The sequence below is a fragment of the Adelges cooleyi genome, unplaced genomic scaffold, assembly GCF_023614345.1.
Source record: "Adelges cooleyi isolate 19-005CV unplaced genomic scaffold, UGA_ACOO_1.1 ACOO_flye_CR_arks_rails_tigmint_CR_PRNA_247, whole genome shotgun sequence".
In the NCBI taxonomy this organism is placed as follows: domain Eukaryota; kingdom Metazoa; phylum Arthropoda; class Insecta; order Hemiptera; family Adelgidae; genus Adelges; species Adelges cooleyi.
In genome coordinates, this window is record NW_026095912.1 from 6,796,928 (window position 1) to 6,823,234 (window position 26,307).

Consider the following 26,307-nt stretch of genomic DNA (forward strand, 5'->3'; position numbering starts at 1 on the left):
TCTACTGATCTCTTGGAACCATAAGCGATACACGGTCTGACCGAATTTTCCAATATTTTTATTAACAACTAAAACAATACCCATTTAATTTTTAAAATCGGATTGAGCAATCCTTGTCTACCGTTTCCATTTTATTATAGCTCAGACAAAAGACTCCAATAAACAGAAAGCTCCAGGGGGGAGAGGGGCTTAACATATATGGTTTAAGAGTCACATTATTTACATTGTTTAGGCCACCAAAATATCTAAATCAGGTTATGTTTAAAACGAAAATTCAATAACACGCAGTACATTTGTCGAGAGTAATATTGAACATTACAAAAATTAGAGAGCCGAGTAAGCAAAATAGGTAACTGATATCGTTTAAGAAGTCTACACATAAAAATTAAACGCGCCGAAGCCACTACCAAACCGATTTCAACATTTAAAAAGAAATGTATTTATGATTGCTATAATTTTAGGTTATAACTACTTATTAAATTATTAACTTAAATTACTATTAATTTCTTATAGGTGCCTGCGGTATAATAATTTACTATACAGTATATTATACTGTATAGGAAATTATTTATGTTTAGCCCTTTGATAGTGTAGTTGTAAACAGCTGTTATCAATGTTAATAATTATGAAACATATTTTTAAAATAGTGACCGTTTGGTCCTCAAATCAATAATTAGACATTATGTATTATTCGAAATATATGTGCAAACCCGTTTCTGATATTTCGATACGATTTCTCTTAAATAAGTACATGAAAAAACAACCTTGGTTCAGCGCAAAATGTTAAGAGTTCTTTTTTTTATAGACAATATAATTTGTTAAACAAAATGACTTGGAATAAAGTAACAAAGAGTGAATAAATACTCTGTCATCAAAGATCGCCGCGTATGCCTTAATGTGCACATTATACTTGTTTATATATGCAACTATTATCGATGTTAGCTAACTCGTAATATGGTTATTACATAACATGAATATTACTTTTTATTAAAAAATTATTAAGTATGAACTTCATAGTGCCTTTTATTATTTGTTAATAAATAATCATAATCCGCAGTGACATGCATATGCGCCTTCGACGTGTTTAACCAGAAAAAAATGATCATACAAAAAACGTACCATCTAGTTTCATCTGCATTATTTTTCCATTTATGAACTCAACCATCGACTCTGTTTAGTAAAAAAGATATTTATAAGTCGAATACATGTTTACCTTTTGAAAAAAAACCGGCATGCGTTTTTACCTAACACCTATTAATGTTATTTTTTTTTAGATTTCAGGTTTTGAACTTTGTCTTAATGTCATCGTAATATATAATTTGTTTGTTTGCAGAACTGAACCTACACCACAATACCTATAACCAGTTGTTTAACAATATTTAAAAAGTGACAACTGATTTCATTAGGAAATAAAAAATATGAAACATTTTCAATTATATTGTTACTTTCAAATTAAATTCGATCGAAGTTTGGCAATCACTTATGTTTTGTTAACTTTATATAACTATTTTGTATTCATTTTTAATGTGTTCAATCGTTACAAAACACTCTACAGCTGTCTTAAAAATATAATTTAAAGATAAGTCGTTTTCTTTTACTTACAATTTTTTTTATAATTCAATTAATTGAAATTTACAAAATGTACAGGTAAATTATACTTAATAAACATAATGATCTAAAGAAAACTCTGGTTTACTGGAAGAACGTCGTCGCCTTTCGCTGTTTTGTTTGATGTCATTTTGAACAGAATTTGAATAGATAACAGTTGTTTGTAAAATATATTCAAGCATTTTCGTTTCGTTGCTGTTTTGGCATTTCAACCGTATTGAATTATTTCCTTCTATGATTATACACTACCGTCTAGAGGAGATGACTTTGTAAAACATTGTACACTTAGTCGGGAAGACCGAATTTCGTTAACTTTTAAGTAAAACTAAATACCGGCGTTATTATTGTTTAGTTTACTTATGGAGTAAGTTTGTTGGCATAGTATTGGAAAAGTATAAAATAATGTTCAAAATGCTAAACACTATTCTATTCGGTACAGACGTTTCATTTGTCATGTGTCGCAATTAAAGTGGTTCTCTCTTTAATCCAATCTTGTGAAATAGCATCGGCTAATTTGCCATTTCTTTCTAAATTCCATTGGTTTCATTATTTTGATCTTGCCCGAAAAGAAATATTTCTTTGTTTGAGACTGGGTCATAACCTTCTTTCAACGCATATGTCTTTCGTAATTCACTGGATTCCGTTCCTTATTGTCCATTACATGATGATTTTCCTGTTGGTGACTTCTCATTTTCTTTTTTCCTACCCTTCTCTTATTACTAATAGACATATTTATTTTTCCTTTTATTACAGGATATTCCATCCCCTACTCCCACAACTATCCTTAATACCCACTCTCTTCCTGCTATCAAGGCTAACCTTTCTTTTCCCTTGAGTACTAGTGGTTCTATCTAATTGTTGTCTAATTATATAACTTTTAGATAAAGATTTATTTATTAATTTAACACTTAGTTCTTGTTGTACATGGTGATTATTTTATCATAAACCAGTCAATATCTAACTGGGTGTAATTAATAATTGATATTTTTTTTTATTATGTTTTTATAAAACGTGATCTCAATTTTTCACAATTTGTTTTTGTTTTTAACCCCCTCCTAAATTTGTTATTTTGATAGCAACTATTGAAGCTTAAATGTTAATGTATATATTTTATTAACTTTTTAAATTGAAAATAATGTACTAACAATTTTTACTGGTCGATAACCAGTTTCGGATAACTATTTTTGAAGATATTAAAGTTTCAAGCTTAGGGAAGGAGGAAAGGTGGAATGTAGTATTATTTTTATCTGCGCGCATTTCCCAACCGCACTTCCCCTCCCATCCTAACTTTAAAAATCTTATAACTTAAAAAATATTTTTTGTTCAGAAAATAATAATTTGAATATAAAAAAAAAACAATGTTATTGACCATCATGCATTGTTATTCTAATATAATAATGACATTACATTTAACTAATCGACGTTTTAGGATTTTGCCCATCGTGTACAATTAAATTATAAACAAATGCATTTTTTAACGTATCATATAAATTATAAACTTTGTTAGGTAAAGATAAATTTATAACAAAAATAGAATCTTTATATTTTTCAATATACACAGAAACCAATGTCTAACGGAAGTATTCGAATTAATTTAACACTTAAATACCTGAAGGTAAAGATTCAATTTTTCAATCTTACCCCTATCCATTACCCCTATCTCATATCTCTTACCCCTACCCCCAACCCCATTCAGACTGGAATTTCGACTAGCAATCGATGCTCACAAAAATAATGGGGGTTTTCTACATAAAATTACTTATTCTCCCTTTTTTTTTCACTGTAATTTTATGAAAAATGTTTTAGTCATTTAAATTTCCATCGCAATGCCCGGCGAATCACTTCTTTCAGAGCAACAATAACAATAATAGTATTGTACTTTTTACTGTCGCCTTTTTTTTTTTTGTTGTTTCTGAAGCAAACGGCTTTTTATTTCGAGTCTTGGGTTACATGCAATTTTTGTTTTTATGTATTCAATAAACTCGGTGGTGGTTTTTTTATGCGGAAATTATTATACTCTCGTTTGAGACTACTAAGGGAATAAAAAAGGCCGTCATGAACGAAACGCCTGTATACAACCGAGCGGTAAGCAAAAACGAGTCATAAACGTTTTTTATACTCAAAGGCATATCGGACATGGTCGTTTATGACTTTTGACGTTGGCGTTGCCGCAGCAGTAATGCTCAGTGATCTTAAACGCATAACAATTTTAATTTTATATACCTATTCTACATAATAATGACAGAGGAATCATAGTAATAAAGATTCATGACGAATGTCTAGTTTAAAATGCATTGAATTCCGTGTAGAAACAGTTGTTTTCCCGCAATTAAAACCCAGAGACTCAGATAAGACTTGATTTTATGTTTATTAAAAATTTAAGCAAACGTACACACTACACCCTGTAATATATTAATTATAAAAAATGTTAACAATATTATATTAGCGTTTGATATTTAACTGTTAAACCAATAGTAAAGTAACGATGTATTTTGAAATAACTCCTAGACAAATATCAGTTTTTTTTTGTCTTAGTACCTACTGATGGAATCTAAACGTATTCTTGACGAAGTGACTTTTCAATAGACCTACATTTTTTTTTATTTATAACATTTTTATTAAACACATTTTTTTTATCTATATCTATATATTGCAATTATATTAAATGCTTAAAATACTTTTGAATGACTAACATTCAACTTTGTTTTGGTCATTTGAAAATAGTTCTAGTTTAATTGTAATTTTTAATTGTCATCCTTACTTTTGCTTATCAATAATTCCCCACACACAACAAAAACGTAGGTCAATTCAAGACACTAATTCAACTCAGAAATTCTGATTTTTACTGTCCTGTTTTTTTAATAACATAAAAAATTTATCAATTATTGTCTTTTTTGTGAATTTTAATTTTTCTTTTTTTCCCCAAACTAACATTTATAATTCTTCTCAATTTCTTCAATTTCAGATTGCCATTTAATTATTATTAACTAAATGGTACCTTAAAATTGTATACCATAATTTTTTCTATAGCTTCGTTGCTTTAAAATAATTTTCATAAAAAACGAGTATAATATATTTTTTAACGTATGCATATAAAGTGCCTCATTCTAGCGGCTTTAAAGCGTAGGTATTTCTATTAGTTCACAAGAAAGCTATTAGAGAGCGCCAAGTGTTGAAATTTCAAATACTTGAAACATAATAGAAACGTTTTTTTTTGTAATTTCAATTCTTAACTGGACTTTACCGATAAATCTATTTCAGGCCAAGGAAAATATAACAGTAACTTATCCTACACAACAATAAAATAAAATTAACTTTTATCAAAATGTTTCGTTTAGGCTTGTTAGGAAATATAATTGAAATATTTGCTTTATTGTTGTATTTCCTGTCAAAAACACGATGAAAAATATTTTTGCTGTGCACGGTTTTATATTATATTATTATACTAGATTAATATGTCAAAAATAGTTTATGATGAGAAAATGTTTAGATGTTAAGAACAATTTCGAACAAGTCCGAGACGCTCGTTCTAACTCAATATGTCAACATGAATAACGCATCGTGGATTCGCTACTTTTTCATAAATACCTAAGTACCGTTTCAAGCATTCCAAAGCTTAATTATGTTTAATTTTTAATACCTCTGACGTCCGGTACAGTTGATTATGTGGATATTCGGTTCCGTTTTAAAATTACAACAACGAAAATATCAGAAAGGCCTTACGTTAAATAAAATACCACTTACCTTACTAGGTAAAACACTAAATTGTAATTTAAAATTTTGTATCAAAGAAATAATAACATTACAAAATACAAAGTTATGTTTTGGAAGTTAATATATTATGGCAGTTTGATATCTTCATTGCAAATAATAATTTTACACTAACAACATTGGCTAATGATGAGTTCACAGTGTTTAATAATATTTATTAAATTTTAAAGTAAATAGGGTAGAGATGGTTACAAAAGAGCAATTAGTTGAAGGAATATTTACATAATGTACTATATTCAAAACTAAATGAGTATTTTCCACTAAAAATTCTGTTTAGGGTGAAAAATAAATGCAAATTAAAATTACAATAGTTGTTTTAAACGTGTTTAAACGGTCTAAAACAATTTAAAACAAAAAGTTAGAAAAATGAAATCAACATTGCCAATTTTACTTAAATTGTTTTTGTTGCTTATTATTTAGTTTTGTTTATTTAGCTTTCTTGTAAATTAATAGATAGTATGTTGGTGATACATATAAACTTCAATTAATAATTGTAAATTATAAGTAAATTTATTCAAATTGAATAACGCTTTAAATACAATAATTTTGTTTGCAATGTTTTATCACCATACTATTTATGGTTCTATAAAATTAATTAAAATTTAATTTTTTGTTTTAATTATTATAGTTATAGTTGATTAAAAATGTATTGTATTCAACAGGAAATTTATTTTTAAGCATGCGTTTTAAATTTTATTTCATTTAAATAATCGTGCATTGGAAAAAGTGCATTTAGATGAAATTGAAGGAAGCACTTGTGTTATAAAGTTTATAAAAAAATACATGTATGCATTTATCATAATAGTTACAAATTAATTTTCTGGTATGAAAATATTTTATTATTTTAAAGCAAAACCTAGTGGATTAAGTTGAGGTTTCTTCTTGTATTATAATCATCTTTTTTTGTTTACCCTTTTCGACCATTTATGAGAATTTTATACATAGACCACTGAGTGAGGGTGTTTAAAGATCCAAAGACTTGTGGATTTATGAGAATATCAAGTTACTGTGTGTGTAATCATCGACCAGACATTGAAAACCCAACCGACGGTTTTCGTATTACTTACTAAGGCGGTTTTTAATTAATGTACGACTTTGCTGTGCACAATAATATATACATTTATTTCCAACAGTCACCCACTCGACCATTATTTCGGCATACAAATAATAATAATTATAAGACATAATGGCAAACGGAGGCTTCGGATTTTCAGCTCAAACGGTCGTACACGGTATTCCATTATCGAAAACGTTTATGTCCGCCACTCACGCATGCCGCACGGTCGTCGTCGACTAACGTTTTTAAACGATCAAATGAATTATTGTGATTACACCGGGTACCTTATGTGTGTTTGTGTGCTTTTGTACAAGCTTTTCAAATTAATAAAACGGGTACCATCCAGTACGGACGATCATCGGTGTAGCATTTTAACTGGCGCGCGTTTCCGCCCAAATGTCATACGGTTTGGTAATCGCGTGATCGGCCGCATTACACAGGTCTTGTCGTCACGAACATCTCTCGTTAATTTGATGGTATTAATTAGGCAAACCTTGTATATAGGTGCACACACACACACACAGACAACTCACAACCGTCACAAGTAGCGCCTAAACTTGTATATTTTTTCGATAATCCATCCTTGCATGAACTTAGGTCGAACCAAACTCAAACGCCCATATTCTATACTTGATATTGGCCAGTTTTTATGTACACAAGTGTTGTATTCGAGTCAATATTATAAAATAATATGTAGTGTAGAATTATTTAATTAGTCTATGCAACTATTTTGAAATAATACTTAAGGGAAAAACTACATAGAAGTCTATACATATTATAATAACTACTTTATAGAAATTTAATAAGTACTTGATACTTTCAGCTATCTCCAAAATTCTCAATAATGAAAAAAGATCTCAATTGAATAGTTACTAATGATCTCGGCTATTTTACAAACAGTTTTTAAAAATAATTAAATTAAACGTTTAATAATAATTACTATTTAACAGAAACCAATTACTCTAATTAATAATGAATTAGTATTAGTTCAAGTATTTGATGTAATTGCCAACGTGGTCAATTACACTTCAATTACACGTCAATTACATTACGCTTCATTGTACTCGATTGCCAAACCATCGATTATCCATAAGTAAAAAATCTAAAAAAGTTGTTACACCTGATCGTGTTTTTTTAAATTTAAATTTATTTTTATAAATATGTTATATATAAGGTGATTATTTAAGGATAAAACAAATATTTTCTCTTAAATTAATTGCAGTTTTTTTAGCAGTTTGTCTTTTCGGAGACAATTTAATTTATGTTGTTTTACAATATTCAAATTATTTTTTTTTCAGAGTAGAAGTTAAAAATTGCATACAAGAGGTGGAGTGCAGTTAAATACAACGTGCAGATAAAACTAACTCTCACTACATGGTAGATTGGGTGGGCATTCTCCTGTCCTAAATTTTAAACTTTAAAAACTTTCAAAGAGATTATCCAAAACTGGTTATCGACCAGTCAACATTTTCTGCCAATTTTTCCTAATTTAAAAAGTTAACAATGTAATGATTCGTGCGATAAATCATTACATTGTTACCTACAATTTTATAATAATTTTCCTATGGTTTGTTGGTGTGTACAACAATTTTAAATGTAATTATTAATTTGTACAATTGAAAAAACACTTACTGGCATATTTTTTAAGTGATAATTATTTTAGAAGGCGGGCCGCGGGTGCCAGGGTGACGCACCTTGTATAGTATACAAATGATATATATATATATATATATGTACATTAATTATTTTGAAAAAATGATCGACAGTTGTATTATATACCCTAACTAATAGGCCTTGCATTGCATGCAAGTAAAAAAGTGTATGACATTTGCGTTTAGTAAAAAAAGCAAAATATGTAGGCTCAGGTACACGCAAGCGGAGACTTCAACTAGGTATACTCGTTCAATCATTTTCAGAGTATAGCCCATAATTTTTAGCTTCGAACAAAATTCGTAGACGTGATTGTTTTACAAAAAAATGTTTTTGATTACATATGTTTTGTTACTAAAGTCAGTAGGAGTTCCACCACTGGGCGGTTTCTCCACAAGTTATTTGTGAATAATATTGTTTTATCACAAATGCTTATTGTATATTTTAAGCAGCTTGTATTTTTGTTTTAATAAAAAAAAATAATTTGGATCTGACCCACGATAACTTCAAAGTTCTTTATTCAATCGAAATCGAGTTTAAACAACACTCGACATTCGATATATGTTTTTTCAAATCTTTAATAATTCTTGTGTCTTTTAATGCAATCCTATGATGTCCATGGGCATTTCGGAGACGTTCAGAGGATGGATACACAATACAAACGATAGGGATGGAGTGAGCCGTCGTCGAACGAAACAGAAAGGTTGTATGCAAATACAAGTATAAAACTACGGTACAAGGGGAGGGTCAGGAGAGAGGGTACGGTGAAAGTAAGGCGAGTAGGTAGTCAGCGGTGTATCGTGTTGTGTCGTTTCGAGGGGACAAAAGTTTGTAATGACTTTTTGGAGTTGCGGACAAAAGTCTTCATGACTTAACTTTCAGCCGAAAAAGTGCCGTCACGAAACATCAATTAAACCGCAGCCGGTATAACTGTAGATACGCATTCGATATAGCTCAACTATTATAGATGTACATTATGTTGTAATATTGTTGTTGTTATTATTATTTTTCAGTCCTGGTGCGCATATGCAAGTATGGTGAAGTATTTCGACTTGCACAACGTTTCCCGCGCGATAGTCACTTGTCCGGACGTACTTGTACCGACTTTGTTGGTTCCACGTTTTTGATTTTTTTTTTTTTTAAGTACTTATCGTCGCCATGTAAAATTGATGCGCTTGTCCGTTGAATCGTCAAAAGATAGTGATTTTAAAATAATAATATTATAATTAATGATTTACGCGATTGCCGTTCTTCTCGCACCCTAACAACAGCCGTCTAAGTGAGTATAGAGCTTAAAAGATGGCCACTGTGTGATAGACCTGTCATAGAAAAAATCAAAACTAGTAATTTATTTGCAACACTATAGTCTGTTTTAAAATAAGTTCCTTAACGCAACTAGATACGTGTCTCGGTCATTACATTAAACTAAATATTTCTTGATAATATTAGTATGATACCGAGTGTAAAATAACTGTTATTTTAACAATCAGTGTGATTTTCAAGACAATTTTCTAATGGGGAATTACGCGATACGATCAAACAAACTATAACACAAAATTGCTTATGCCACGAAAATACCTTCCTTCACCCTATATAATATACGTGAGTGTGCTTAGCCGAATAGTAAGACAAAGTACGGCGGCGTTAAGAACTTATTGTTATTACATCCAAACACAATGGAGTCTATACAAGACAATACCGATAGTAATTGTCCTCGTCGCCTGATTATCGATTCACAAAGGAAGACGGTAATTAACAGAAAATAATTTTAACCCGTCGTACACTAGTAGGTACTCGACCACATTAGTTGTAATAAACATGAACGTGTACTCTCTTAAGGCTATTCGAAGTACCAAGAATATTTTTAATCGTTTTTTATTTATTGTATTGAATGTATTTTAAAAATATTTAACGTACAAAATATTCGCATGGTTTCAAAGAATGATGTAGTCAATAACTGTCCGTTTCTGGAATATAGTGGCCAGACCATTTACTAAAGTAAGAGATACATGCATTTATTGTTTTAGTCAAGTAAAAACATAGGCACAAATTTTATAGGTGTAAAATAGTTTTAAATATTAGTGCTATGTTGTACAATTTATTGATTGTCCCCATATATTTTATAAGATGACAATTATTAAATCACCTATTTTGCACCACTCTTTTGTTTAGGACCAGAGTTTAAAGAACTAATTTCCATCTATGATTACCTCACACCAACTGCTGTGCCATGTGTCATTATTTTATTAAATAAACAATTTTTTTTAGACAAAATTCAAGTTTACATAGCAAGGATACAATAATATATTAAATTATTATAAGAATTATTATTGATGCTATGTTATCACATTTAAAGGGAAAATAAAATATTAGTTAGTCCTTACATCATTTTAATATTTCCTAGGAAGTAGGATATATTATAATGTTCGTTGCTTACCTACTGATAAGTTTATTAAGTCCTACATGTTTGAATTGTTTAAGAAACAAATACTACTGAAGCATATTTTGCGTTATTAATATTTTAGTTTTTCGAATTCCAAACATGATATAAACATATTTGGACATTACTAAAAATATTATCGGTTTTAAAACATACAATTAAGTTGTGTGGGTAAATTATCAACAAAAACTATACCACGTGATAATATAAAATACTGGTTTCAGTATGAACAACAAGAAAAAGGGCAAGTCGAAGAAGAAAAAAACAAATACTATAAACCCCGATGACAGTCTCAGGATTTTGCTGCAAGACGAAGCGTTTGTCTACTGCAAATTTGAAAACTATGCAAAAGCTATTCAACAATATACTTCGGTAAGTATTCGTTTATGTTAATGTATTATTATCATCTAAGAAATATGATATTATAAGTAAGTTCGTCTTATATCAAAATGTAATGGCGTTAATAGTACCTAGTTTGAATATTAATAAAAAATAATTGTTAAGACAATAAAATTACATTTTTTGTAAAATAAAATGTATTGTATTTAATTAGAGATTGAGTTTTGTAATTTTAATGAAAAATTACACAATCGCATAATATTTTTTCAAATTTGTATATAGATAATTATATTACATGAAAAATACTTTTCTTAAGAAAATACTTATCACTATTTTGTTTTTATAAAAATCCCTGATTTGTTTACATATATTCGGTACCTATCATAAGTATACAAATAAGGTGTTCTCATTACTAAGACAGCGTTGCATGAAATTTACTTTTAGGTTTACTAAATGCCTCTGATATAATACTTGTATTAACAATTTTTGTTGGATTACTTAAATAAAAAATCCACTGAAACGGTTAACCCTGGTCTTGTTTCCAATTTATTAAGTACTTAATCTTATGTACTGCTGTTTGGCATTAACTACAAATCAATGCACTCTTTATTAATACTCAGTGTGCTAATTTTTAATCTACTTTTTATAGCACATATATTGTATTCAGCGCCCAATTATAGTAAAATCTCCAAAAAAACTGAAATAATTGGCTATTGTTTTGTCACTATTCACTGTAATACTAAATAATAGATAATATAATATAGGCACATGTTTTGTATTACATAGAAGTTCATTTGTACGACTTTGTGTCAGAGTATTTTATATTATATATCAAATTAAAAAAAATAATAACTTTTAAAAAATGTTTATTTGGAAGAAACGCTATTATAGTTTCCAAATGAATGGTTAATTTTAACACAAAAATAAAATATAGGTATACCTAACCAAGATAATATTATGCAAATAAAACTACTTTTGTTCTTTTTACCAGCAATAAAATATATATTCCTAAAACTTTTAATTCGGTTTTCGATGAAAGTGAATTGCTTTTAAACATAAAGTAAATAAAACAAATCAGGTCTACACGTCATATTGTCATAAATATGCCATTTCAGAGTTATCTGCCATATAATAGGCAATTTCCATGTGCATGTATTATGTACATATAAATAGGTTTTTAGTTGTCTACAATATTATTAAAAAAGATGAAAAGCCATCACTCTTGATAGTCGATCAGTACAATTATTCAGACATAAGAGCTTGACTCTATGAACAATATTAAAGAGATTTCCATATCATTTAAAAAATGTAAGATACAAATCACAATAATAAACAATAAACTAATAACTATCCGTGTATAGATATGTTTTCCTAGTATTAAAGTATGCTAGTCTATACATTGCATATTAATGGTACGTTTTTGACCGAAATTTAAATAACCTAATTTATTTCTCAGCCAAATTGATATTAAAGTGTAAATTTTTATGAGCTGATAAAATGCGGCACGCCTTAGTATTCCAAAGTATTGTCGAAGTATGTTTTAATGCTATTTATTAAATGTAGCACTATCGATATATTTACCAACAGAATTTAGAAGACAAGTAAATACTCTTGCCCTTACGGCTTACTCCAGAAAGGATGGAAACTTTTTCGTTATGGGCAAAAAATAATAGTATATAGTATATTGGAAATAGAAATTTAAAAAACTGAGAACAAAAATGTATAATTTTTATTCTCTTACAACCACACATCAAATTCGGATCAAAATCTTCTTGTTCTTTGCACTTTTTAAAACTTGTTAAATTTTTGACACAAATAAATTTACTCATTTACTAAAATAAGATTTGTATATTAATATTTTCTTCATTATTAGCTCGCAAGTATAAACTATTTCAGCATAAGTTTAATGTTAAAAACCAATCCTTTATTTCAAAACCCTCTTTGAAACATAACGGTCATCTTTTCAACCTCAGTTTAAAGCCTTGGACTTAAAACGCATTCAGCTACCCGTCAACATAATCATTATGAAGGAGCAGCATGGTCGCTCCACCACCACATGCTATCTAGTTTTTATTAATTTTGTAGGTAAATGAACTTTTCAGTTAAGGTTGCAAGTTGATGCTGTTTATACGGACTTTAACAATGTGTTTGATTATATAAATCATTGCGTTCTCATCAAATTTCTTAAAAAAAATCTGATTTCGGCAAGATTATCTTATCGTGGTTCAAATCCTTTCAAGAAATCATGATTAGGTTAAAGTCTTCGGTTTTAAATCGAATGTGTTTTCAGCATCATCTGATGTGTACCCCAAGGAAGTCACTTGCCTCCACTTCTAGTTTTACTGTTTATCAACCATGTTTGCAGTATTTTTTTGTTATATTCCCTTTCTGTGGATAACATAAAAATCTATATGCGGGTAACTAATTAGGCGATTGTCATAATCTCCAAAATTATTTTTATCGTTTTGTTCAGTTCACTTTAAGTCTGTTACTAAAAACGTTTCTAAATGTAGAGTTATGACGTTCAATAGAGGCCGAACCCTAATACTATATTATTATCATCTTTTGGGTTATGAACATCTGCATACAAATTGTTCTGTCATATATATATATATATTATATATATATATTAGTTTTAAGTTCAGCTGTTTTCTGGAACTCAGCATTCACATTGATATCATATGCTGTAAAGCATTAAAAATTCTTATGGGCTCATCATGAGAGTGGCCAAAGATTTTACATTCTTTTGCGCCCTAGAGTGACCCTCTCACAGCCAACGGTTTACTTCAGATTAAGATAGTCCAGTGTACATTTTTGAGGTATGCTAGTTTTATTTTGGACAATTCGCGTCTTCCTCGTGACTAGGCTCCATTCGCAAAATATCTTAATTTAGTTTCTCTAGCTGACCGTGGACATATATTACGTATGACATTTTTAAATGGTCTACTATCCAACATTATAGAATCTCCTGTTATCTTATTGACTTTATAGTTCCTCAATATTCTTTCCGTTCATTTATGTCCTCTCATATTCCCCAATTTAAAAGTAACTACATGAATAATGAGCCGATGGGCGATGAAGTGTTTAATGTCTATCGCCAACGAGGCGGTCACCTCTCGTCTATTACTATTATTATTATTAACGTTACTTAAATCAAATTTGTTTATACCATTTTTATATTTGTATGGTTCAGTTTGTAAGTTGAAATAAACAAGTCATTTCTAAAAAAAATAATTGTGCAAAGCGAAAACGGTTTAAAAGTTTGGGCTTTACAAAACTTTTACTGGAACTAATTACTGCGATAATCCAATTGTATCCAAAAGACTCTGCAAACTTCTCCATGTCCTCCTCCTCTTGGGCTTCTCCGGTAGCTGACAAGCTCAGATCGATCACATACACACAGTTTACCTATTTTCAATAAAAGAAAAAGCACACACCCTTCGACCTAGTCTGGTGCAGGTGTTTTTTAGGGCGAGAGGTTACCAAATCGGTTACTATGGTTATCCGAGTAGGTGTTGAATCGAATACCTACGTGTGTGGCGGGTCTCTGCTAAGTGTTACGCTAGTCACACGTATGCCGAATCGTACTTACATCCGGCAGCCATTTTTCGAGCACAAGATTGTTTTCAAGTAACCGCAACGTATCCTTTGAGAATAAAAGAAAACCGTGTCCAGTGCATGCTGGTCTGTATACTTGCCCACATCAATCAGAAGTCTCAAGCACTGAAAGGGTAAAGTGTAATCACCGTAAGTCGCACCTGCACTTGGCTTGGAGCCGTTAAAAACACACACATTCGTTTCGCTTGGCCAAGTCAATTCAAACCGTGTGGTCTATGTACAACTTCACACAAGTATGATGGGGATTAAAACTTATATTATTTAGTACATGGCTACTTAAAGTACTGACACTTCGTTAGCAAGGAATCGAGCAATCATTCTTTGGTGCCATAATGAGAACTTAATTTATTCTGCCAAACTTTTCGGTACAAGCGTTAAAAAGGTTTCAGTACAATGAAGATCTTATTTTTTTTTTAACATTCATCAACCTACTCTAAAAAACCTCTATGTCTTTATGCAAAAAGCAATACTGATAACTACTGATGTAAACCCCAAATACTCGTATGGTTAGGTTAGGTATGTTGTACAGAATATTCTTAGTCTGGCTAAGAGGTAGCCAATTAAAATATTTACTAGTCTAAAAATATATTATAAAATATTTCACAATTGTTTCAGTGATTAGAAAAAGAATTAGGTCCTTTTATTTGAAAATCAAAAGTTTATACTACCATAATAATTTTAAGGAATGCTGGCACTGGACAACTAATTATTTTTATCACAACTAACATAATCATAATGTATCATAAAACCGCAAACTATTAAATTTTTAACTTTTCACTAGGTACACTATTTAAGAGCTAAATATCACGCCAATTTAAAACTGCTGTATTATAGTTACGAGTCATACTAAACATTAAACAATTAACATCATTCAATCATACACATTGTAACATACTACTATTTATTGAATAGTGTTTTTAAAAAGTACAAAAAGCGTTTCAGAAATTTAAGAAATCTAAAATTAGTGTTTTTTTTTATGGAAGTTCTTAGTTATTCCGGCTCATATCCGATTAAAATCATATCTTCATAATAATATAATTAAAAAAATAATTTAAGTATCTTTAGGTGATAAAAATATCTAAAGCAATTTTGTCTCGTAACCTAAATTATGGTTGAAATGAGAAGAAAAAAATGTTGACTCATCTGTATCAATTGATATTGTTTTATTTACTCCACGCACACCTCATGTTTTTATTTGTACCTACACTCACTCAGCAGTATTTTTTCGAATTCCTTGTACTATTTCACTTTCCTCCTTTCTTTCAACAGGCCTAAACCTGAACTTAACAACTTTATGGCAATCAAAATATTTTTAAATCTGTTTGGCAGACACTCGAGGACTTGGCTAAGAAGTTTAGTCATTATTTGTATACAATTTAACTTCTTTGACCCATTTTAAATATTTAAAAATATTGTATTCCATAATAATATTTCAAACACTACAATACAAATGTAAACTTGTGAAAGCTTTCCTGAACCGATACATAACAGGAACGATGGCGGCCATGGGCGACACGTCGGGTGACATACTGCCGGCCAGCGAACATGTCAAGGACATATTGCAAATGACCAGAGACTCGGAGATGATGCAGAGTTACGTAAGGGTGGGCAAAGCCGAGGACGAGGACGGAGCTGACTTGGACGACGACCAGAGCCACGGCCGCGGTCACAGGGGATCGGGTGTCAGCTGCGTTGGGGGGCTCAGCGTAGAACACGGCGGCGGTTCCGGGGGGAACGTTGGCGGCGTTGGTGAGCGTAAAGGGACGGGTCGGAGAAAGTTGAGGAGGCACGGCGGGCAGGCGGGCCCGGTGACCACGACGTTCAACGAGTTGACGGAAGAGTTCAAGACGCGCAAGACGACCGGCGGAAGTGGCGGTGGCGCAAGAGGATCGGTAGGAACCGGAACGCTGGGCGGCGTCGGGAGCCTGTTGGCCGGAAGGAGGCACAAGCGCGATTCCCGGTCCCGGTTGCTGGAAGAAGTGTACACGGACAAGGACCGCGCGGCCGCCGTCAACCTGGGCACAAGGGACATCAAGGCGTCGTTGCGGATGAAGCGCCGCCAAGACCGGAACCGGACATTGCACATACCATCCACTGCCGAATCGCCCACGCTTTTAGCGTTGGCCAGGCACTGCATGAACGACGTCAAGGTGTCGCTGGACTTTATCGACAAGGTTTGACCCGCTTACCGGTTACGCAGGTCCTCGCCAGTTTAGCTTAAACATTATGTACAATTAAATATTATTAAGTTAATAGTCTAAAACTATATCCAGAGCCAGACTGGGCCAATTCTCTAGTCAGGTGTTTGCCCTAATTATACCTAAATAAATTATGATTAGACCAATCGGTAATGGTGGGCTCCAACTCCTCTAGAATGGGTGATTACATTTAAATGTTTTGCCTAACTGATGAGAACGACAATCAATGATGTTTTCAACATCTTTACTTTTTATTGTTTGCATTAAATGTATTACTTCATCGCTGTGTTTAAAAAGTCAAAATTGCGATAAAAGAAAATTATAAAATTGTGAAGTATTTGAAAAAAATCTCAGTGGATACTTAGAAACGATTTTGTGTTACTGTATCTAACTATTATAAAATAGTTATATTATAAATGTGTTGCACTTGTAATATCCTACGAATGACCCTTGCTCTAGACTCTTGTCGTCAAGACGTTGCCCTCAAACGTCTAACACGTATGATTTTTTTAATGTATTACCAATCAAAAACTCTAAACTGAAACGGTTTATTCGTGTTTACAGGCGTTAGAATTAAGTCCCAATGACAAAACGGCATTGGTGTCCAGGAGCAAATGTTATCTACTTCTAGGACAACCGCAGCTGGCGTTGAAGGACGCCGAAGTAGCTCTGCAAGAGGACAGCACGTACTTGAAAGGTATTTTAAGGCGATTTAATTTACGAACAATTTCAAAATTACAGTAGTCCAGACATTTTTTAACCTTTGGACGTTACTGTGCATCCACGCAGGGAATAGCTTTTTTTTTTAAAAACAACAATAATTTTACCATGGTCCTCCCCTGTCCTATTTCTTAAAGGGTTTCGGATAACCGCATATTGTATTGTTTAGCCATCTATCAAAAAGCAGAAGCCCTGTACCACTTGGGTGACTTTGAACACGCTCTTGTGTTCTACCACCGAGGACTGCACGTGCGACCCGAACTCGAACAGTTTCGGTTGGGCGTGCAAAAAGCCAGAGAAGCCATCGAAAACGCCATCAGTGAGCGGCGTCATGCTAGCTAACCTCTAGACTGACATAAAGACGGTTTGAAAACATTATATTATCTGTTCTCAGGTAAAATGAAAGACTTGCCGAAAGACAAGTTCGGCGCGGTTGCCATCGTCGAAGGAAACCCAATCAAACGGGGATCGACTCCCAGAAAAGAAGCAAAAAGTCAGTCGAAGCTGTTGCTCAGGGAATTGTGCGTGGACAAAGACTATCTGGAACACTTGACAACCGATCCGAGTAAGCAAGTCACTGTGATTTTTTACTTGCTATCAATACAGAAACACCAACACCAATGATTTGAAAAAGCTTACCCGTAGTCTCTATGTCCACATCATACATCATACCATCGCTTTATTACCTCCATACATCATTATTTCCTTAATAAAAATAGAAAGTAAAGAAATTAGTTTTGTAAGAATATAATATGACATGTAATGTAATATACAAGTAGGTATACCATTATAGTCCGATTTTAATTCTTTAAAAATGGGGAGGGAGATAAAAAAATTAACACTTACCAAACAATACTTATAGATATGATGTCGTAAGAATATACGGATTTTTACAATTATAAAGATTTGAAAAGATCAAAACATAGGTGAAAATTGACGTTTTGGTTTCAAATATTTAGAACTAAGGAAATCATTTTCACTAAACTTCTGTAAAATATATGTTATTTATATAAATGAATAAAACACTGTTCCAGACATAGTCAGCGCCGTCCGAGACAACAAAAATCAAATACTGGCCGAAGCCATGGACGGTATACACTTTTTGAACAGCCGAGAAGAATTTTGGAAACAACAAAAAATCGTCGGATAAGCTGAATAATTTCTCATTCGAACGTATAATATCTAACAATATTACTATGTTTAAAATGTATTGACAACGATGCTGATAGATGTTATATGCATCAAAATAACGAGATAGGTTATTTCGAACGCTGCAATACTACAATATATAATTATTATTCGCACTTATTATAATAAATGAAAATAAATTAAAAATTCTAAATACGTGTTTCAAGTCTGCAGCGTGGAAACTCGTCGTGGTGGGTTACAAAATTCGAAATCGCATCTAAAAATATTTTCAAGGGCCGACGCTTAATGAAGGAATTCCAAAATGTAATTTTACGCCATGACCCACGTGACCTTTGGGTAAAATCATATTGATTGTTCTTAATTAGGAAACCGTCTCCGGTGATCATAAAATATAAGTCCTAATAGGAAGGGCCAAAAAAAGTAGACAAAAAAAAAACAATAGAACGCGACAAGAGCTAATTCAGTCGCGACAGTCGATTTCAGACTACCAAACTGGTCAAGCCAAATAGAATTCTGTTTTTGTTATTTTTTTACTTTAATTTGAACCCATTTGTAAGAGTGTCCTCGCAACTTCAACGTTCACTAAGCACAGCCAAGATCGAGGTAAATGTGTTTAACTTACATTAAACATAGTAAATTTATTTCTTAACAAATTTTAGAGGCCTTTAAAACCAGCGTCGTCTGTCGGTAAATTAGGGAATAGCCATTCTTAAAACACATTTTGGCATGAAATCAATTATTAAGATCTCGTTAAAATATTGTACCAAGTAAGTAAAATATTTTAATCAAGTCTGGATACATTTTTTGGGGGGAAAAAGATTTTACTTGATAACAAAAAAAAAAATTCCAAAACTAAATATGATCAGATTTGGACAACCATTTTACACATAACAAAAAAAGATTAAAATAAATTTTTTTTGACTGAATTGTTCTCTTCAACTAACTGAACAAATTTAATGTTCATTTTAAAAACATACATATTTGTTTTGCTGGATGAGTAAAATTGTAAATTTCATAAAGCAAAAATAATAAACTTTACCATATAAATTATGAAAATTATGATCCAATTAGTTTGGCTACTAACAAAACTAAGTATATGTAACAATACTATACTATGATAAATATTTAAGAATGACTAAATTAATATAAGTACTATAATTATTATTACACAAACAAATCTTTGGGCTAAATACCTAAATAGAATACAAAATGATTAACTGCAATTAATCACAAACTTGCTTTTGTACTTAATGCGCCAACCCGGCAATTGAACATTTTTTCTACATTATTTGTTTTTTTTTATTCACAAGTTTCCATTTATTGTTAATGTATTATTTTTGCGCCAAAGGGGTTAAAATATTTACATAATATTTTATTTTAATAGACTCGAAAAAAAATGTCATTAAATTCAATTTATAAAATAATATGTATTTTATTATTGCTCTTATAATTATTTACATTTATTAAAATTGTTTTTTATATATTACAAATATATTTTTATTTCACTCGTAACTTGATGCAAGTACACAATATATATGTTACAACAATAATACAAATAATAAAATATTATATTTAAAAAAAAAAAAACATAAGTAACGATTTGTAAGTAGGCTATATAATAATTAAATAAATAAAATCAAAAAAAGTAACTTTGAATTTCGTTAATATTTTTTTTTGTTTTTAAGTATGACTATTATCATTGAGTTTAACTTGTACACTTTATACTCAATACTATTATATATGGACATATTATATCTTTAAGAACGTAAAGACCCAATTTTAACTAGATAATCATAATTATTATAATAATAAAAAAAGATATTACACTCAACTACCTAAAGGCAAAAATGGCAGAACACAGATTGGATAGTGATAAAATACAAAATGAAAAACTAACAACTATAATAATAAAATAAATCAAATTTAATTACATCACTGGCGATGCACCGTTAATATCTTTACCAAACAGACATATGACTATTGATTGGGTTTTTAGTTTAAACTTTTACAAATAAAACGAATTTATTTACTATAAAAAAAAAAAAAATGCCTAAGAATTACGCATGTACGAGTATTATTCAAACATTTATTTATATTGATATGAAACTTGCATAATACAAAAAAGCGCTGCCCATCGTGTTTTTAAATACAGTCCTAAGTTTCAATTCTGACATTGCGCTGGGATAATGTCCGTATCACAAAAGTTCAAAATCGTCATCTGAATCCGTTTGTAATTTTTTATCGTTTAACTCAAAATCTAAAAACAAATCAATCATAAAAATTAATCAATTTAACTTTTGCAGATCGCTGTATGTAAAATGTCATTAAGCCCCCATTGTTTAAGATATCGTCATTGACCCAAAAAACTTCCTATGTGCCAATTTTACTTTTTTAAGGTTTTGGTATCCCTGGATACAGAAAAAAATAAGCTATCATAATCTCCAATGAAAAATACAACTTTCATGTGTTACCTACTATAAATCGTTTTACAAGTTTTTATGTCTCCTGAACATTTAGGTTTTAGCACATGGGAGTTTTTTTCGCAGCGACTACGATATGTTAAATAATAAAAAAGTCAGTTTTTCATCCATACCTGACAGTGTTGCCGCGACAGCATCAGATGATGAAGCCGTCATTGAGGTGCCTAAATTCGACGTACTGTCTAACGTCCAATCGAATGGACGATCATTACATATCGTAATAAGCGATTGCGACCCTTGATCAGACTGCACTAGATGCACTTTTAACTCGTGACATAATGAATGGAATTCATTTTCGGTTTTACACAAAAAACACTAAAATAATAAAAAATAAACTAAAATCCATGTATAATATGTACTAATGTTAACATTATTATCTCACAGCTGCAATTGACGGGTCCATATTAAGTATCGGAAGCCGATTGATTTGTTGGCAATGGTACGAGTTATCAATTTTAAGTTCAGTTTCGATATCTTTATTTGGTAACATTCCCATTTGTTGGGTCGTATGAGGATCCAAGAATATCACATCATTACCTAAATTTTAATAATAGAATTGATTATAAATTTTATAATCGTTACCATTATTATTATATATTTCCCTTTATCAACACTAATTACCTACGAAGCCTATAAAATACAAAGCATGATTTGGTCTTCCACCGATTATTCCCAAGGATTGTGAAAAAGTGAAACACATCTAAAAACATAAAACAGATGTTTGAAAAAATTATTATTAAACACTAATAAATAATAATAATATTGTTATTATTACTCATTTTATTCTGAGTTACCTCTGTGTATTCTGTTTAAAATGTACACATACATTTAGATTGCACAAATAATATTAGGTGCAAATCATACGTTCTTACAACTTTTTAATTTAAAAATAATTATTTTCAGCTCGACAAATATACGAGTGTTTTATTTAATAAAATTCAATATAGTTTAGTAGGGAAACTTTTGTCTTAAATATAACTTTTCTTGTAGTTTTTACATTATTTTTAGTATTTACTTACTTTAACGCCTTGCACATAAGCAGGATTAATAGTGCTTATTCCGAGACGTAACGGTATCACCAGAACTAATGGTTTCCAACTTTTTTTATTAGAACAAGCCTTATTCGTTTGATCTGTTACATTACATAGTTTTACTGAAAAATATTATATTCTTTTTAGTTTTTTGTATTTCATATTTATAAACTATTTTATTAATTATTATTATTATAAATTATAATCTGATTCATTCATCTTGACGTTAGAAACAATGCTTCCATGATAACAATTTCGTCATGGTGATATTTTTTACTTACAAAAGCTGTACATGAGGCCAGATCTAGGAGGGAAGAGGTAACCCTGATTAAGGGGGTGAAAAGGGGCAGGTGAAGCTCACATCCAGGGCCTTACATTTTCTGAGCCATGTACTTAGAAGGTAGAAAGAATGTCAATTAGCAGGCAAATAACTGGAAAAATAAGTCTACTCATATACTAGTGTTAATTAATGAAAAGAAAAACTATAAGCCCCATCCTAATATTAAAAATAAAATGTACATCTACACCAAGTATACTGTAGTGCTTGTGTAATGTGAAATCAATTAACGATGACATAAGTATAAAATTATTTTCAAATAATAGACTTATAATAATTTCCTTAGCAATATGGATTTTTCATACTGTGTTTTTACTATCAGAATGCGTCGTTTTGTATCCACTTAAGAGCTGAATAATTTGTATCATTTTATTATTTATTTATTCTGGATCATTGGAAATGGCACTCAGCAGACACCAAAGCCAGCTAAGTATATTTGTTAAATTTGTCAACGTTCAATTAGATTAATAGTAATAGATAATAAGCAATGAACTTAATGTAAATACATAATTAATCGGTATCAAAATAAAATATCGTTTTAACTTTTATACCTATAGATAGTAGTATGTTTGTGAATATTTCAAGATAAAAATTAACATAAAACATTAAGATATATATATTTTACAGCATTGAAATTTGTAGAGTAAGTTGCACACAAAATAACAAATTATAAACAAATTAAAATGAGACAAACATTTTAATAATCTAGAATAAAAAAAGGCAGTCTATATATATATATATATATCAATTTTAAGAAGAAAAAAGAGCCACGCATCTGCCTTAAGCCTCACGTATCATAGCGCCTAACATGTGTTACAAAAATGGGCTTACTTGATTATCTTTCAAGGGTGTAAAAATACCTAAATCCAGCACTGGCTATATAACAACTATCACTATAACATTATTCAGTGGAATTTATCTAATTGTTAATTATTTTTAGTCAAGATGAATGATCTAGATTACAAGAGTATACTTACAAACTTCATTAATGACTAGTGTATTATCTAACGCAACATGAAACACAATTGAGCTCCATTCGTCTAATGAAGCCAATTTCCTAAAAAAATATTAATAAATTATAAATATTAGATTGGAAAAAACACAAACAGATCATTTAATTTAGATAAAGATATAGCTTACTTTAACACTTGAGCTATAGTGTTTGGCCCGAACCATTCACCAATTTGTTTGCCATGAGAAACACCGGTAAGAGCAATCTGATGTATTGAGTAAGGAGCAGATCGTTTGTCTTCGAACATCCTTAAAATTTTCAAATAATCAATATCTCTCTTGTCAGAATCCCATCGCCATTCACGACCTGAAAATAGATACATAAAATTATACATTTCAACCAGAAAAAAAAATGTGATAAGTGATAAGTGTGACAAAAATGTGTATATTAGCTTCGATGCGGAGCAGCAATGCTATTGGTTTTACAATAATGTGGGCTTTTTTGTTAATTTTGTATTGATGTTTATGATTTTATTACTTACCGAGATGTAGGAAGATAAGAGCTTGACCAATAACCATCTGACCGCATCTTAACATGCATCCCCAACCTCTGTCGGTTGTAAAATTTGTATTGCCAATATGAAGAAAACCTTTTCTATAAGTAAACCATAGTCTAGATTGTATATCATTGCGGATTTGTTGTATGTCTAAAAAAAATGCACATTAGTTAATAAAAGCACTTTAGCTAATACCATTTAAGTATGAAAATTTAACTACAAGATTATCTAACATGACATACTAAAATTGCCTATAATTATAAGTCAATTATATTGACTTATAATATCAATGGCTTCATTCACAAATGTTATAAGTACAAAATTGTTATTTTAATGGTAAGAGAGCAGTTTATTGTTTTTCTTTTACATATAAATTTAAAATTTCGACTATAAATGGTAATAATTGGTTATTAACTAGCTATGAATAATGTTCCTTAAATTATAATAATTTATTAAAAGTATATAAAAGAGAAATATTTTTAGTTTTTTATTATGATTACAGGCATTTAAATGTTTTGAAATATTTCTAAAATGCTATAAAATTACAGCGATTTTGCTTTACATAAACTTAATAATTACAAAGTTATGTTTGAAGTGACACATTACCTTTTTTCTTCGTATTAATATTTTAACCCAAGCTTTAAACATCAACAAAAAACACTTAACGTTTATTTTTTATGTAAGACATACGAGTGGATTTATACTCACCGATAATTGCGCTATATTTTTTTCCTAAAATCCACACAGGATCGACAGTCTGAGGGATATCCTCCAATTCCATTAGACTGGATTCGTGGGTCAAATAAGCCTCCAACATTAGGTCCATGCTTATTCGATTCAAGATCTTACGACTATGTTTCTGAACCAGCTGCTTCCAATCCATACATAACTAAATGAGAACAACAATTTTATAAATTAATGTCGCAGCGGAAAATCAACATCATAGTCAAAATGCACAAGTAATTTTAATTCCAATTTCTTCGTTTTGTCACTTACAGACATTACAGTTTTTAATTTATTTATTATACTACCAATATAACATTGCATATTAAACTCAAATCATTACATCAACCCTTATAGATCAAAGCCACATAACGAGTGTTCATGATAGTGTAGTTTAAAATATATCAGTAAAAAAAATAAAAATATTAAACAATTTGTTTAAAAACTCTAAAAATCTCTTGATCTGCAAGGGATAATAATTTTAACTTGAATAGTCAGTGGCAATATCTTTTTATTAATAGTGTTAGCACTCTATGACTCTATAAGGGTATTCTCAGCTAATAACTAATTTATTGCGCATGTTCAAAAGACAAGATATACTTATAAGAAAACAATTGTTTAAAAATTAAAAGCATGAGCAATCTGATTTTACAATGAAAGAATCAATAATTAGAAAGTTAATTTCATTAGACTATAATATAATAGAATGTATTGTCATGTGCGCACAAAAAACGATTATATCACACAACTCAATTTCGATTTAACATTGATAATCTGCAAGTCGTTTTATTACATAGCGTTTACACCTAATACCACAACACTATTAAGTAAAATATATAATACATAAAAATATTTTTTAAAAAAGCATAACAACAAGACATAAAAAAACATACAGGCATTAATACAAAGCAAACGAGGACAAATGAGTAACATTCAAAAAATGGATGTTCAGCACTTCTAATAGGGGGGATGGTGTTTTTTTATTTCACTTACAGCAATTTTCAAAATTGATCACACCAAATGTATGGGGTAATTAAGGACCTGTACGGCTAGTCGTTACCGCCACTGTGTCACAATCAACGACAAGCGTCCTTCATATTGCAGCCCATCACCCTTTTAACAGCCGATCACATTTTACAAACGTCCCGTTGTAATAGCAAAACATATGTGATGAGGACAAACACAAAACCCACAAAATAATAAATAATTTTAATTTTTTGCTTTTTTTTTTTTTACTTCCTGTAAAGAAGCAGAATTTTTCCGCTCGTCCGACGGCACACAGAACGGACGACCTTCTAATTTACTAAACGGAACGACAAAATATACTATACACACACACGCGAGCGCGCTTACAACGTAGAAAATAAAATTTCTGTATGAACACACAATTTAGTACCTATGTACACTATCATAACTCAAAGCGTCACGAAAACGGCAAATCCGCAAGAGTGAGAAAATCAACGATGAATACAGAAAATATAAGAGAAAACAAAACAATATTATTATACTCAAGCAAAGGTGTTCGCGATTATCATTAATATAACTACAACAATAATTATTACTATAATGTTTTCTTTTTGTAGGCGATAACAAAAAAAAACAGTAGGTGGGTAAAGTGAATTCCTGTTTGTGTGATAACAGAATGCAATATTACAGCTGTTATCATAATGGTAACATG

At 30.7% G+C, this 26,307-nt stretch overlaps 2 protein-coding genes across 4 annotated transcripts; one reads left to right on the top strand and one right to left on the bottom strand.

Annotated features, from left to right (window-relative positions):
• The first annotated feature begins 14,466 nt into the window (after positions 1-14,466).
• LOC126837013 (uncharacterized) lies at positions 14,467-18,573 on the top strand. Its single transcript, XM_050570736.1, has 6 exons — positions 14,467-14,506; positions 15,975-16,657; positions 17,246-17,378; positions 17,571-17,720; positions 17,796-17,966; positions 18,436-18,573. The coding sequence occupies exons 2-6, from the start codon at positions 15,980-15,982 to the stop codon at positions 18,549-18,551; spliced, it is 1,248 nt and encodes a 415-aa protein (XP_050426693.1). The 5' UTR covers positions 14,467-14,506; positions 15,975-15,979; the 3' UTR covers positions 18,552-18,573.
• A 1,602-nt stretch (positions 18,574-20,175) lies between these two features.
• On the bottom strand, positions 20,176-26,221 carry LOC126836403 (cysteine protease ATG4B-like). Of its 3 annotated transcripts, none has more exons than XM_050569755.1 (10): positions 26,026-26,221; positions 24,615-24,795; positions 23,892-24,056; positions 23,539-23,716; positions 23,376-23,455; positions 22,050-22,183; positions 21,652-21,730; positions 21,413-21,567; positions 21,144-21,345; positions 20,176-20,807 (listed from the first exon to the last, which is right to left on the bottom strand). In XM_050569755.1, exons 2-10 carry the CDS (start codon positions 24,787-24,789, stop codon positions 20,746-20,748), a joined length of 1,230 nt encoding a protein of 409 aa, XP_050425712.1. In that variant the 5' UTR covers positions 24,790-24,795; positions 26,026-26,221; the 3' UTR covers positions 20,176-20,745. The 3 variants fall into 3 exon arrangements, with proteins under 3 accessions (XP_050425712.1, XP_050425711.1, XP_050425710.1); XM_050569754.1 differs by having other exon boundaries at positions 25,866-26,221; XM_050569753.1 differs by having other exon boundaries at positions 20,177-20,807; positions 25,623-26,219.
• Between the last annotated feature and the right edge of the window lie 86 nt (positions 26,222-26,307).